This window comes from Patella vulgata, chromosome 2 (assembly GCF_932274485.2).
Source record: "Patella vulgata chromosome 2, xgPatVulg1.2, whole genome shotgun sequence".
Lineage (NCBI taxonomy): Eukaryota > Metazoa > Mollusca > Gastropoda > Patellidae > Patella > Patella vulgata.
This window is the reverse complement of record NC_065880.2, coordinates 29,143,516-29,158,388: the sequence shown is the minus strand read 5'-3', so window position 1 is coordinate 29,158,388 and position 14,873 is coordinate 29,143,516. Positions and strand designations below refer to the sequence as shown.

Here is a 14,873-nt window from a genome sequence, read left to right as displayed (position 1 = left end):
AAAGCCAAAAAAGGTAAAAGATGGTCCAAATATAGTTTCAAGTACTGCTGAAATCAGTTTTTATTGGCCAGTGGGTGATTTGTTGACCTGTTACTGTAGATGGTGGACTAATAGTTCCCATTGTTTTAACATGGATTTGCTTTAGTCACAATGTAATTGGTCTGTTAGTAGTCTGGTATATCATGCCTTGAAGTAGAGCTTTAGGGTGAATATGAGTTACACGATGTGTGGGTGTTATTTTGAGTTTCTGTTAATTAGATATTAACTCAAAGATCATGCAATGCTTTTGTTTTGTTGTTTATACTACTACTGCCTTCAGGGCTTGTAAAGATATGTTTGGCTAGTCTTCGAATGGTTTTGAAAGTTGAAAGACCCAGGTTCATATTTCATGTTAAAGTGAAGAACCAGTTTCATTTTGGAATTACAGAAAAGCCACTTTTGGCTGAATGTAACATATAATCAATATACATGTACACGTCACTTGAAAACGTAGTATTTATTCATTAGGTTTTCTTTTATTTTTGGTGAAACTTTTCCAATAACATTGTTCTCTGTGGAAAGCAGAGGTTTGGTGATGCTCAAGGCTGACTCCTTGTTTGTATGCCCCAACGACTCAAGTATATGGCCTAGTATTGAGAACTGCTAGATAGGAAAATATTTTAAACATGTAAAAAAGATAAACTTTAAATTTAAGTAGGGCAGTCTGTCCACCTCCCCGCACTTCACTGATAGTTCTATAGAATGGATTAAGATAAAACATTGCACAAGCTTACACTTTTATTGTCACCACTGCACTCCTAAATGTGAACATCAATGCCATCCACACATATTTCAATGCATTCACTGTCATACACTGAGATTTTTCCTTCCTATAAATTAGAAATAACAGCGAGGTTCTATGACAAGATAATGTACATGGACCATAGCACAAAGGGAAAGGGACAGATTTTATATGTATCATCTAATAGAACAATGTTTTAATACAGAACAGAAATGAGTAGTTGAATTTTTATGTCCTTCTTTTTCAGGATTTTCAAACTTTAAAAAGAAGGCATGGTCTAGGAGATTTAAGGAAAGTAAAAATAATGAAGGGACCAGAGGAAGGTCTTGGGATGTCAATAACAGTAAGTTAGATATCATTTAATATTATAAATAATATGTATTGTTTAATGGTCGAGAGCGAGACATTAAGTAATATATTGTAACAACATGAGGGCCGTGAGGCCCGAATGTTTTTACAATATATTACGCAATGTCCTAAGCTTGAGACCATTAAACAACTTAAAATACAGACACTTGCACGTGCTTTGCAATGAAATATGTCACTCGAGTTCAATATTTTACCAAGTTACGCTTGGCACATTGCCTGTACGATTATTTGAAATAATGGTACTCCAACATCAAAGGATGACATCATATCTGTATTTTAAATACTTAGAATAAGCAGTAATTATGGACTTTACAGTCCATGACATTCTAGCGCACCCGCAAGGACTTTTAGATCAAAATTTGATCGCAGATGACTTATTAGTTAAGCTCAGAAGATTCCAGACATTACTGTTGATAACATCAGTGGTTTATTATTGTTGGTTGAAAATTATTTTTGAAAACAAACACAAATGGTAATTAAGGGATGTCGATGGGCTTGTGTTGAGTTGACTGGCAACCAGTGTTCTAAAAGAAATGTTTATTATATGAAACATGACTATCAAATTGTAGAAATTTGTTGGATACTGAACAATGTTTATAGTTAATTAACATAATAACTGAATAGAAATCAGCATGCATTTTTATTCACCCACATTTTCACGTGGAGGTATATTGTCGTCGCCCCTGTCAATCCTGACATCCATCCATTCACATTTTGTTTGTGGACACTCTACAGTTCACAGTTTTTATCTGATTTTGATGAATCTTGAAATATAGATTTATATCCCAAAGATCATGGTTACTTTTGATATTGGTATTTTTTTTGACTTGAGTGTTTAAGTTACTGAAGTAGGTGTTCATATAGATGAACACCCCAACGTACTAATCCAGTGATTGGGAAAAACAGAACATGCATTTTAATGTGTGCACTGTATTAGAAAAAACAAGAAACACTGTGTTAATTAAAAAAGATGAATACATGTACTAGTGTTGTACAGTAGAATCTGTATGAGCAGCCACTCCTATTCAGCAACATCTCCTTGTAAGCGGTCACGATAAATTCCCCCCGTAAAAATTCTATTGTTTTATCCTTTATTCAACGGTCACTCCTCTAACGCGGCCAGCGGTCACTATTTTACTAATAAATTTAACAAAACACCGCCCATTCAACGGCCATTGTTGAATGATAGCATCTTGTCATTCTTCGTAACACCTCCACTAATCCCGTGAGTAGTAGTTAATTAACTGGACCCCTACTGATCAGGTAAAAAGAAATGTGAAAATAACAATAAACCCGGGATTATCTGTTAAAGATACATTATGGGAGATAAGATAAAGAGATGGCAGTTCTCGCTATAATAGTTAAAAACTAGATAGTGTAATGGGTAATTTGCTGAAAATTTCAGTCAAATTGATCCACTATGAGCCGAGAAAGAAGCGGATGAAATTTTTGCATAGTCTTGGTCATCATTACTAAAATCATTAATATAAACAGCATAGTCTCGATGATCCACTTTTTCTGATTTAATTATCAGTGGCCGTTAGCGGCATATAGGAATCTAATCCAGCCTTGACATCGAGAGTTTATTATGGTCTGGATAAGTTAATTAATGTCTAATTGATAATTTAGATAACATTTCAGGCCTCAAGAAAGACTTGTAATAAGCAGATTTTGCTCTTGCATAATGCATGTTTAATTAATCTTTTGTTTTATTAAACGACTAACCTGATCATTGTTTTCACGCTTTACGAAACATTATTTGATACTGATTGAATAAAATAAAGTACCGACTGAAGCCGAGTTTTGTCACAATCATCTAGTATCTCGTTTCCATAGTCACTTTGTTGTTAAACAGACGTTTTAGCCCCTCCTATAATGTTACATACAGAGTTACACCCCCTGTAAATCGGTGACAAAATCAGCGATGTTTTTTGTCCATGTGCTTTTTTTGATAAAATAAAATTAATTCATAAATTTTCTTCACAAAAATGGATAAATATTATCGAATGCATCACAATGGTAGACAGTAGTATCGAAGGTTGGTACAAATGACAAATTTACAGAAGTTATGTCCGAGACTTGAGTAAAGAATTTTCGTTTGGCACAAGATTCAGCGACGGTCAAATTTTTAAGTTTTGATGTTTGCTTCCAATGCACCAAAGCGTAATATTTAATTGATGTCAGCACAAAAGCACCAAGATTTTATTAAGAGGCCACTCCCGTTAAGCGGTCAGTCGTGAAAATTCCCTTGGGTGGCTGCTTAATACAGATTCTACTGTACATAACTCTTGAAGTAATTATCGGAAATCATTAAAAATCTATAGACTTCTTCATCTCTTGACCTTAATTGTTTATAAATTTAAAGTAAATCAGATATTCACTTTAGCCTCCACAGCGTAGACACCAGAATGGCGAACAGACAGACGAGGGCGATGACTGTATACATGGGCGTTTAAAAAGTGTCCAAAACCTGAAATCAATTTCTTAAAATTGTATTTAAAAAACATGACATCGGAATGATCTGATTTGTATGCAACATAAATAAACATGTATAAACTGACAATGGGGAATCCAATTCCAAGCTGGAAAATCCACTGTGGCTAACCATTGTGTCAGAAATATGTAAAGGGGAGACTACTCCATTTATTTGCCATTTGATTTCATTCAGGGTGGTAAAGAGCATGGTGTACCAATATTGATATCTGAAATCCATGAAGGTCAGCCAGCAGATAGATGTGGTGCTTTGTTTGTAGGAGATGCCATTTTAACTGTTAATAATATAGATCTTAGAAATGCTAAACATGCTGAAGCTGTTCACATACTTTCAAAACAGGTATGGTATAATAATGCTTTTGAGAGCACTTGTACACACTTCTACCCATACATATCAAATTTGTACCCATAAATATGAAATGAAATGGGGGGCAGCATCTGACTTTTCAGCACCAACCAGGCTAATGAACATGGGTAAATGCCATGCAGTAAGCTAAGGAAAATTTTGCTCAGACAGTGATGCGACAGCATTCTCTTTATTTTGATTTCCAATTGTTAGGAGATCTTTAACATGCTACCAATAGTGTACCTATGGTATAACTATGGTATATACTCTTCCTAGCGGGGCCCCTTAATTCTTATCCACTAGTCAAATCTCGCTGATGTTCAGATGTGATAGTCTGGTTACTTAGTTTATGGTAGGCTGATTAGTTACTCTTATTATTTAGTCTAGATCTTAGAGCATATCAATTTCAAATGAAAATAAGTTTTTAATGTGCAATATATGAGTTTAATTTCCCTGTAAGAATATATATACATTTACAGCAAGGTGAAATCAACATGGATGTAATGTTTGTTGCACCAGATGAAGATAGTGAAGACGAAAATCAGGAATATGAAGATGAATATGGCTTTAGGTACGTGTTGGAGTACAGTATTGGAAACTATTTTACTTTAACTCACTCATTTCTGTGGTAGATTTTTAAGCCAATAAATGGAAACATCATATGGGACAAAAACCAAGTTTTCTTTCAAAAGGCATAAGCTTGAGTGGAGTTAAATAATATGTACTATTATATTGTTTGTAGATATAGAATATATGATGATGAAGTGATTTGTGATACAAGTGATAATCGACTAGAAAATCCTGTTAGAAGAAATGGACCGCTTAGGATAGGAGCTTCAAATGGCATGGACGTACCAACAGCATCTCATCCTATAGATCCTTTAGCTGCCAGGTAAATCAGTACATGTAAATTACACATCACAATCCTTACTTCAATAGATTACCAGCCAGTCAGTTTGTTTCATTTTTTTTTTTTAACTCAGATTGACAAATCAATTATTTCAAAGAAAATAGTCATTTTTAAAATGATTTTGCACAGAAAAACTTAAAATTTATTGTATATTCCCGTTAAATTCATTGAAATACCCAAGATAAGGCATGCAAATTGACTGATAAAATTTGGTTTCTATGTCATATATTGTCACTACATGATGCATAATTCCTAAGTATGTTCGAGAAAATGGGACCTAATGATTGATGTGTAGCTCAGTCTTACTAGAAAGTAATTAATTATTTCAGTAATTATTAACGCTTGTTGATGAAAGTTAATAGTTCACACAAGATATCCCTCAGATGACTGGATTATGCCAAAACCTGGGTTGTGTGTGGGACTGGACTAGCATTCTTTCGATGGTATTATTATTATTTTGAAAATCTTTTATTCTTTTTAATATTAGGCCACACAAACAAAATGAGTAGATTTGAAATAATTGAAGAAATATGTTAGTTTTGATAATAATATGGTACTATCTGTTGTATTTGGTAGTCTTGGGTTTGAATCGATCAACTGTTTCCCAGTTTACCGTACATGTTTTGCAAGGTTTACACATATTAAATAATATTTATGGATATATTTAAAGTATTCTGTCAGTTTTACAATATACTGAGGCGGTATATATTGGGTAAATTGTCTTGCCTATCTCCAGAAATTACAAATCGTCCTGCCAAAATTTACATTGTTTATTTGGATTGTTTATTTGAGGTGGATAACCAAATCAAAGCGGGAGATAACTGCTATATAAACAAGTTGGAAAATAGCTAGAAATGCATACAAGGCAAATGCATATTTTAATATCAATTTAATGAGGGATTTTATTAAATGCAAAAAAAAATGTTTTTCTTAATAATGCTTTAATCACTTATGTACATTCTGCCAAGATAATTTTCAACAGTGGGTCACGCAAGTTTTTTTTGTTTTTTTAAGTGGAAAATATAAGAATCATCGATGCGTTCTATTTTTCATGAGCGGGTGGTGCCCGAGAACCTATTCCTTTTATTTGTGTGGCCATAACAATAACATTGAATTTTTGGGGTTTTTTGTTTTCTTTATGCTAATTTGTAATTCTTGAACAATGTATTTCAGTGCCGCCCAGAAATCCCTAACAGAACCAGGACCCATGGGAGACTCCAATTCACCAAGTAACAGAATGTCAGGACAGGCCTCTTCAACCACACCTCCAAGAGTTGCTGTAGGATCTTTACAGCCAAATAATATTCAACATAACGCTTCAACAGGTGACACACCCACTTTTAGTGGCAACTATCAGTAGTTTATCCTACTTTCTTTGATTTTTTACATAAAGAATCGTTTTATTTTCGAAAAGATATTTGACTACAAATAGTGGGATAAAGTTTAAAGATTAGCATATGAACAAGAACAGAACAAGTTTTGGTTCATTTTCTTTTATTTTTGAGGTTATTTTGTTTTGTCAGTTGTTACATTTTGTCTGACAATCAGATTTGATGGATTGAGTGGTAGATGCCATAGATGTAGGTGTCAGATTTCATTGTGGTGAGGGTATGAGGAAAAAGGAGAGAAAGGTTTTTTGACTTAAAACTATAAAATTGAAATGGCTGAATAACCATAATTAGGTGATATATTTTTTTGGAACTGAGAGGTTTAGACAAGTCTATCTGTTTGATCATGAGACTAGTGTGTTGCAAGTGGTTATGGGGCTTTATTCACAAAATTGTAAACTAAAATATTTGAAGAATACTGCCTTTTCATTGGCTGAAAGCTCATATTTGCACTATGATTCTAATTGTCAGCCATTGAAAATGTGGAATTCTTCAAATATTTTACTTTTAAGATTTGTGAAAGATTTAACCACAACCAGTACTGCATCAGATTTCTTGGAGTTACTTGTTGTGAAAGTCCACCTTTAAATTTTCTGTCCAAAGGAATTGTGGTGGTTGTGGCTTGGTTGCTCTTGGTAGACATTCTCCTTCATACATTGAATTGAAACTTAGTGTGGTCATATTTTTATAATTTGATATGATGATCAAATAACACACTTTTCATGATATAACAATTACAATGTATTTGCCGTTTCTGAAATAAGTCTATACTGTCCATATACATTTTGTATAATATATTATTCCATGAAGTTGACTGATACAATATAGAATATAAAACTAAATATATTTATAGTTGCCATTGAAATAAGTCTAAACTGTCAATACACATTTTGTATACTAAATTTTAATTTGAAGTTAAAAATTGGACGAGATATTTTTTCATATTTTACTTTAAACAAAATATTGAAGTACAAGTAGAACTATGTATTTTAAATATGAACCTTAGTTATTGTATAATATACATATAGATGACACTATAATACATCAAATTGTCTGGTTACCCTAATTGATAGATAATACCATCTTTTTAATTATAGAAAGAATTAAAAGTAATAATTAAGGGATATTATTTCAAATATGATACTTTAGGAATCTGAATGTTTATGACAGTGTAATCATTGTAAAGTGATTGTAAATATATATACAGTTATATATCTACATCGTTACAATTATATTGGGTCATATGCAACGATTTAACTTTACCTGAAGTCCTACCATAGCAAATTTTAATGGTTTTTGTAAATTATATTCTGTTATTTTTATAAAGTACAAATTATAAAGTAGGTAAAGTTGGAGCAATAAACAGGCCTATTTGAGTTTTATCGGGTAGAGAAATGGTTAAAGTAGCAATTTATAAAAACAAATCATGTTCTGTCTTTGCATGGATTTAAAACATACTATATTATGGACATGTACAAACTTAATTAATCTTATGACAACAAATTAGTCTGGCTTGCATAGATCATTGCCACTTTAATGCTCCCTTTTTTCGTGTTTTGTATTTGTGGATTGTCTCCCTTGTTGTGAGTTAGTTTTCTTTTTTGTAATGAAGCCTATATCACTGCAGGACCCAGGACCGATTTGCACAATACACAACTGGCCACTATTCTATTGATTTAATAGTATTTTTATTGTTTATTACTTTGCAATGTCAGTTTGTGACTTGTCTTGTATTCTGGGTTTCTGTTTGTTTATATGTGGTGCAGTTCTTTGGCACTTACTTTTAAAGGGACCAATTCTATCAGATTGTATGTGCTTGACAATTCATAATTTGTTTTTTGATTAATTCAATAAAGTTATGTTACCTTGTGAGACAAGAGGGCACACTTATTGTTATATTTTGTTTGTTGTTCCAAACTTTTTATTAAGCTCTATTTAACATAATTACATATTTTCAAGACCATTTATATGTTGTTCAGTAATTTGATATACAGTGAAAGAATTTAACGCCAGACATCCCAGTGACATCCCAATATCCATCGGTCATTCTCTACAAACCCATGGCTTATCCCATTTGTTTCATCAAACAGGTACGTTCGTACTGTGATCCAGGAACTGAGTATGGCTTGTGATGTCATATTAAAACTCGAGGCTGTCAATTAATGCTCAGTTGTCTAATGAACACTCATGCCAACTGTTATGTCGGTTATACATAAATTGATTGAGCCTTTGATCCCAGAAAAAGCTCAGTTAATTAGTTGTAACATGAATTTTAACCTTAAAACTTTTTTTAGAAGTGTTAAACCTTTTCAAAATAGACTTTGATGAAGATACCTGCAACAGTCAAAATATATATTTATGGGAAATAAAGTTGTTATTTTACTGCAATCAATAACATGTTGATTTTAAATTCTTTCACTGTTGATTATATTTATATTGAATTGTCCTCTCATTATTATGTTTACTTGTCTAATTATGTGTGAATGATGAAACTTAGTGTATATATATAATTTCATGACATCAGTTTCTTGACTAAGTTTGATTATAAGCATTTCCTGCTCATGATAAGCAATTTGATTGCTTGATGCAAGCATTGAGGAGTGTCACCCCATTATTTTGAAATTGAGTTGGTGGAAATCGGCCTCCATGTTGGCTTGTTTTTACATGTCCAATACTTGGCACTCAATGAATATTTCGTGTTTCTATTTGTTTATATTTTATAATCAGTATTCCATAATTAATTCTCATATTTCATATCTTTCATTTTCCCATCAATTTCAAATACATTTATTTCATTTGAAGAGAATCTCTTATATTCTTTATTGCTGTGGTGTAACATTATTTTTTTTCACATCAAAGATTATATATTTAATCCTAGTGCTAGAATAAATTTGAGATCAGATGTATTCTGTCCAAAGTCTAATCCAATATATAATATCACTATATTGAAAATTTTACATTATAAACACATGTTATAAGTTATGGTATGAGTTATTTTTCTGTCATTGTGGTTCATTGAGTATGGCACTGGCTCACTAACCATATCTCTTATATTCGATCACGGTGTTGGTCAAAAAAGTTCCTCAGGATTTTCAAGCCTGGTATCCCCTGGATGACCTAGCAAGAAAAAGTGTTTAGTCATTCAGATGGTACAAAAACTGAGGTCCTGTGTACAAATTAGTAGTATATGCAATAGATCCCTTGGTGGTATGAATTGAAAGTAAGATTGGGTTAGAGTGCCACTGTATGGGCAAAATTTCCCTTATAGCACACTACATGGTGTATGCAAATTTTCATTCGCTCATTCTGAAAACTAAGATGTTAAACCCCATTTCATTTCATTTTATTTTACATTCTGTCAAATATTTTGAAATGTAATAATGTAGAAGATTCTATAAACAAATGTTGAATAAGTTTGTACTTACATAGATTAAAGCCACACCAATTTGAAGTTTTATACGTTCACATTTTTATGTGGACGTATTATGCCATCGCCCCTGTCTGTCCGTCCACAATTTTTTTGTGGACACTCTAGGACTACAGGTCACAATTTTCATCTGATTTTGATGAAACTTGAAATGCATGTTTATAACCCCAAAGATCTTGGTTACTTTTGATATTGGCATGTATCGGACGATAACTTCATGGATTATGGCCCTTGATTGTACGAAAAATCACATTTTTAGCTTGTGGACACTCTAGATGTCACAATTTTCATCGGATTTTGATGTAACTTGAAATGCATGTTTATAACCCCAAAGATCTTGGTTCCTTTCGATATTCACGCATATCGGATCGTAACTTCCTAAATTATGGCTCCAGATTGTACGAAAAATCACGTTTTTAGCTTGTGGTCCCTCTTGCATGGCAACCACTTGTTGTTCTTCAGGAACACCTATTGCATATGTGCTGCTCATTCTTGGGTAAAACGATAATGAAAAAACGAAAATACTTTATTGTTTTACTCTAAACCTTTTAGTTCAAATAATTAAGTTTTGATTTTTAAACAAAATGTTGTTAATGAACTTGTGTGGCCTATTTGTTTATCAAGACCCTGAAGAATGAATAATTAAATTGCTATGGCCTAAGGTGATGATTATTCACCCTCACAATGCTGAACTAGACATATCTAGAGCCTTTATAAATATTCATGAGGAAAGATGTAGTGAACAAACAAATATTATTCAAAACATCTCAGTTGGTGATGCATTAAAAATACATTATGTAAGATTTAGATAAAGAGATGGTCTTTCTTGCTATAATAGTTTAAAAATAGAAAATATTGAAAGTTAATCAAATTACTTTATTCTGACTCTTAGCAAAGTTTTCAGTGTTTAAAGTTTTGATAAGATAGTCTTGGTTGTCAAGTACCTGTGCTACGATAGATAATAAACAAAGTTTGATTATCCATTTTATCCTTAAATTATTTAAAGTAGCCAAGTCTCTAACTCAATATCATCCGAAGTCTTCGACATTGAAAACACGAATTATTTGAAAATTTAAATCAACTTTGATGTTGTGATCTTGACTGGAAAAGGTGGGCTTCTGATATCCCATATTTAAGACAAAATAAACATTTTACCATTGGTACTCGAATCATGTACCATGATGCGTTTCAGCGTCATTTGTAACAAGGGACTCGAAGAACGAGGCTAGACATATTCCACAAGTCGTGTCTAACGGTGAAGCCATAATTCTTATCTAGAGAGCATGCAATACTATCGGTGTTGACTGGAATAGACGCTAGAGCTTGCGATTGAGACTTCTGGCATATTTCGCTGAACATAAATGATTTGAAATTAAAGTAAAAAACGGAAACGATTGAATGTAAATCAGTTTATATACATTCATATTATATTATATGCATTGCAACCCATTTGTGTCAATTTCTATGTCCCAAATATTAGCAATTTAACTCCTTTAATGTCGAGAGGGTTCTAACTTCTAATCCATTCATTATCTAAGCCATCTGATGATCCAGAGAGTTGATTATAGGCTTGTCATGTGAATAAATGTCTAAATAATAATTTATTTATAACATTTGAAGCCAGAAAGAAGATCTACAATAGGAAGATTTAGCTCTTACATAATGCATTCTTGAGAGAGGTAGGATGGGTTACCGAAAATGATAAATTGTATACTATTGATAAAACAATATACCATAAGTGTGCTATTATTAGATGTAAACATCAGTAGGTTTTGTGAACATGATTTTAAGTTATTTTACTTGTGCCTTGAAACAAAATGTATGTATTTAATTTGTCTTAAAGACATGAAATTTGTATAAAGGAGGTATTTATTGTTTGTGCATGTTATTGATGATTTCTGTACTTCTTCAGTTGGGTAATATGTGTGTTTTGTTTGTATTCCATTAGTATTTAAATTTTTTGTAAAAAAAACAAATTAACAATATTTATTCTAAAAATGTCTAGTTTGTATTCGGAGTACATGCTATTATAGACAGTGCTATAAATTAGACTCTTCTTTTATCCAAGATACTAACAAAGAGATGATGGAACTTGAAATGATTTAAATTGTTACTTGTTTATTTTGAATAACATTAATAAGTTACTGATAGGTATATAACTACAGTAATAAACCACTAAGAAATAAACTACAATATTGCATACCTGTTGATTTTAAGATATATAATTATGGTATATATATATGTATGTGTTATATTTATTCCATTGAAGTGCAATGATTTTGTATAGATATTATGTTATGTAAATATATCACTCATAACCACTGGTTGTAAATATATAAGATCTATCATATGTCAATTGTCATTATGAAATATGGAATTAACATTGATTGAATAAATCATTAAAATGGGAAAAATACTCTATATTCATGAGTTTTGTTTTAAAGAATCCTAACTCCCAACCAAATTCATCCCACATTCAGATGAACCCAATGAAACAATTCGACCAGAAAAAGAACAGGTGAAAAGGTTGCATTTTTGATTCTAAAACTTAAAGACACTGATCATCATTTGAGGGATTTCAATACCTTGTAAACTACAATATTATCAAACGTGAATATCATAAAGGAATATCGCTTCAAAAATGGTTTAATTCTTATAATATAACATATAATTAATTGAAAGTTTAACAACATTCAGCATCTTTTACAAACCACATAAACAAGCCAGTGCCACCTATACATGTAAGTGTTGGGTAAAATGTATTGCAACACCGGGAGATTAGATATTGTCAGGAAAACGCCATGAACCGAAGGGGAGAACTCCTTATAACGGATATGTATTCTAAAGAAACAGATACCAAAAACTATCTTTCATAAAAATCATGTCACCCACGCCATACCAAAAATAATATACCTTTTTCTTTAGCTAGAAAAATATGCACCATTGGTGATAGATGAAGACCTCCGGGTTGTCAGATTAGGTTAGTTAAAAAGAAATTTATTGAAACAGTCGGGATAAATAAGGCTTTGGCAATTGATACCCAAACACTGAGGGCTACTAAAGCAAAAGACAGTTCGGATAATATCATTACATTTGTCGCTACTCATAACCTCCAACATCTTTAAAACAGTGTACGAGAGCAGGTCACTTCCTGGCAACAAACGACAATCTCAGAACGAAATTTGATAATGTTCAATTCATTAATTTCACAAAGACAGCCACCTTATCTGAAACGCCTCCTAACCAAAGCAAAATTCAATTCATCTATCACAAGAACCGGCTTTTATGTATCTAAATGCCCGGATCTGCGATGTAAATGTTGCGACCATATTACGCCAAATAACAAATATAATTTTCATAAGTTTACGTTTAGTTTAGTTTAAACATATTTTATTGACAAATATCAAAAGGATTGAGCACAAGTTTCAAAAACTTAGAAAAGCTCTTTCCATACATATAAATGATAGACAAAATTTAATACAAACAAGATTGCGAAATAGTATATAGAATAATAAATAATTTATAAGTAAAGTCAGATGAATTATATCGCAAAGCTCTATATAAAATAAGTGAAGAGGTGATAAAGAGAATATAAAATTATATTTAAAACTTGAAAAATAAAGTTTAATAAATGGGATATAAATGAACTGTTCCATGTATTTTTAAAAAAAAAAAAAAAAAAATTGTTATCCACCAAAAAAGCTATAGCTAATAATTTAATCTTTGATGTAACTACTAACAATAACTTTTAATTAAATCGTTTTGAAAGTTTGATATATTTGTGAACTTCAAGGAAAAGGTTTGTATTCATCTCAATTGACAATTCTGAATTGCCGCACAATAGGATATCTATATTTATCACAGAATAATTTGACAATGTTTTTAATAGTTTGGCACGAATTACATCATATAAGTGACATTGCAGGAAATAGTGTTCGGCATTTTCTATAAATTTGCCACAAGAACATGTGGGATCATTCACAACGTTTATTTTATACAAATCATTTTTCAACGAACTACACCCATGCCGTATTCTAGTGTGAATAATATTTTCATGTCTATTACCTTTACAGTAGTAGATTGGCGCTTTATGTATTAAGAAACGTAATTTTTGTTTGTATAGATATTTGAAGGATTTAATGTTGGTTGATTGCTTTATGGGGTCCTCTAATAATTCACAATCTCGAATTGTTGTGGGGAAGTACGAAGTTTGGTGTAATGTTGTTCTACAATAAGGATATCTATATTCGCTAATGTTTCTTAAATTGTATTTTTGTGGTGTTTGTTGATAATATTCTAGAATGTCATATAAGTATGCTGGGTTTCTCTGATTTTTAATTTGAAAAAATGTAGTTAGTCGCTTTTGTGTACGTCTGTCTGACAATTTATTCCATCCGGTTTCAAAATAAAGCGCTTCACGAGAACAAGTTTTAGTTAGTCCAGTGACAATCCTGGCAGCTTCTAGCTGTACCTTTTCAAGTTTTTCGGTATTGGAAACGTTACACCCATCCCACACTTCACATGCGTATTCCAATTTTGGCCTTATGAATATCAAATATACGTTATTAAGAGTTTGTCTATTAAAGGTGAATTTTAGTTTACGCAAAATATTTAATAATTTTGAGGTGGACGAGATAATAGTTTCTATATGGATGGTCCATTTGGCGTCATTTGAAAGGGTAATGCCCAAGTGTTTGTGAAATTTAACCACTTCAAGTGCTTGATTATCGAATATCAGACTCGGATAATTTTCTGTTTTTTTGGAGCTAAATAAAATAGCTTTTGTTTTATTTGGATTAAAGTTTATAAGCCAATTATTCGCCCAAATGTTGAGATTTGTCAGATCGTAGTTTAGGGACTGTTCTATCTCTGAAACTGACTGTTTGCTACACCCAAGTGCCGTGTCGTCTGCAAATAATCTAGCCACATTATGGAGTACATCTTGTACATCATTGATGTAAGTCAACAACAAAAAGGGGCCCAAAACTGATCCCTGGGGAACTCCTGATTGAAGAGTAATTTCTGATGTCCGGTCTTGGACATAATTAGACAGCCACGTAATTAGCATGCCTGAAACCCCATATTGACTTAATTTGTGTATCAAACCAGGTAAATATACGCGGTCAAACGCTTTAGATATATCGCAAAAAACATAGCAG

At 32.2% G+C, this 14,873-nt stretch overlaps 1 protein-coding gene across 1 annotated transcript in view; it reads left to right on the top strand.

The window, feature by feature from the left end:
- The window catches only part of LOC126810210 (Golgi-associated PDZ and coiled-coil motif-containing protein), a 59,373-nt gene extending 47,243 nt beyond the window's left edge, over window positions 1–12,130 (top strand). Inside the window, exons 5-9 of the mRNA XM_050535173.2 lie at window positions 1,029–1,124; window positions 3,819–3,983; window positions 4,469–4,560; window positions 4,732–4,881; window positions 6,073–12,130. Coding sequence (XP_050391130.1) covers window positions 1,029–1,124; window positions 3,819–3,983; window positions 4,469–4,560; window positions 4,732–4,881; window positions 6,073–6,259 — 690 coding nt within the window. The 3' untranslated portion in view covers window positions 6,260–12,130. The remainder of the gene's footprint in view (window positions 1–1,028; window positions 1,125–3,818; window positions 3,984–4,468; window positions 4,561–4,731; window positions 4,882–6,072) is intronic.
- Window positions 12,131–14,873: the final 2,743 nt, after the last annotated feature.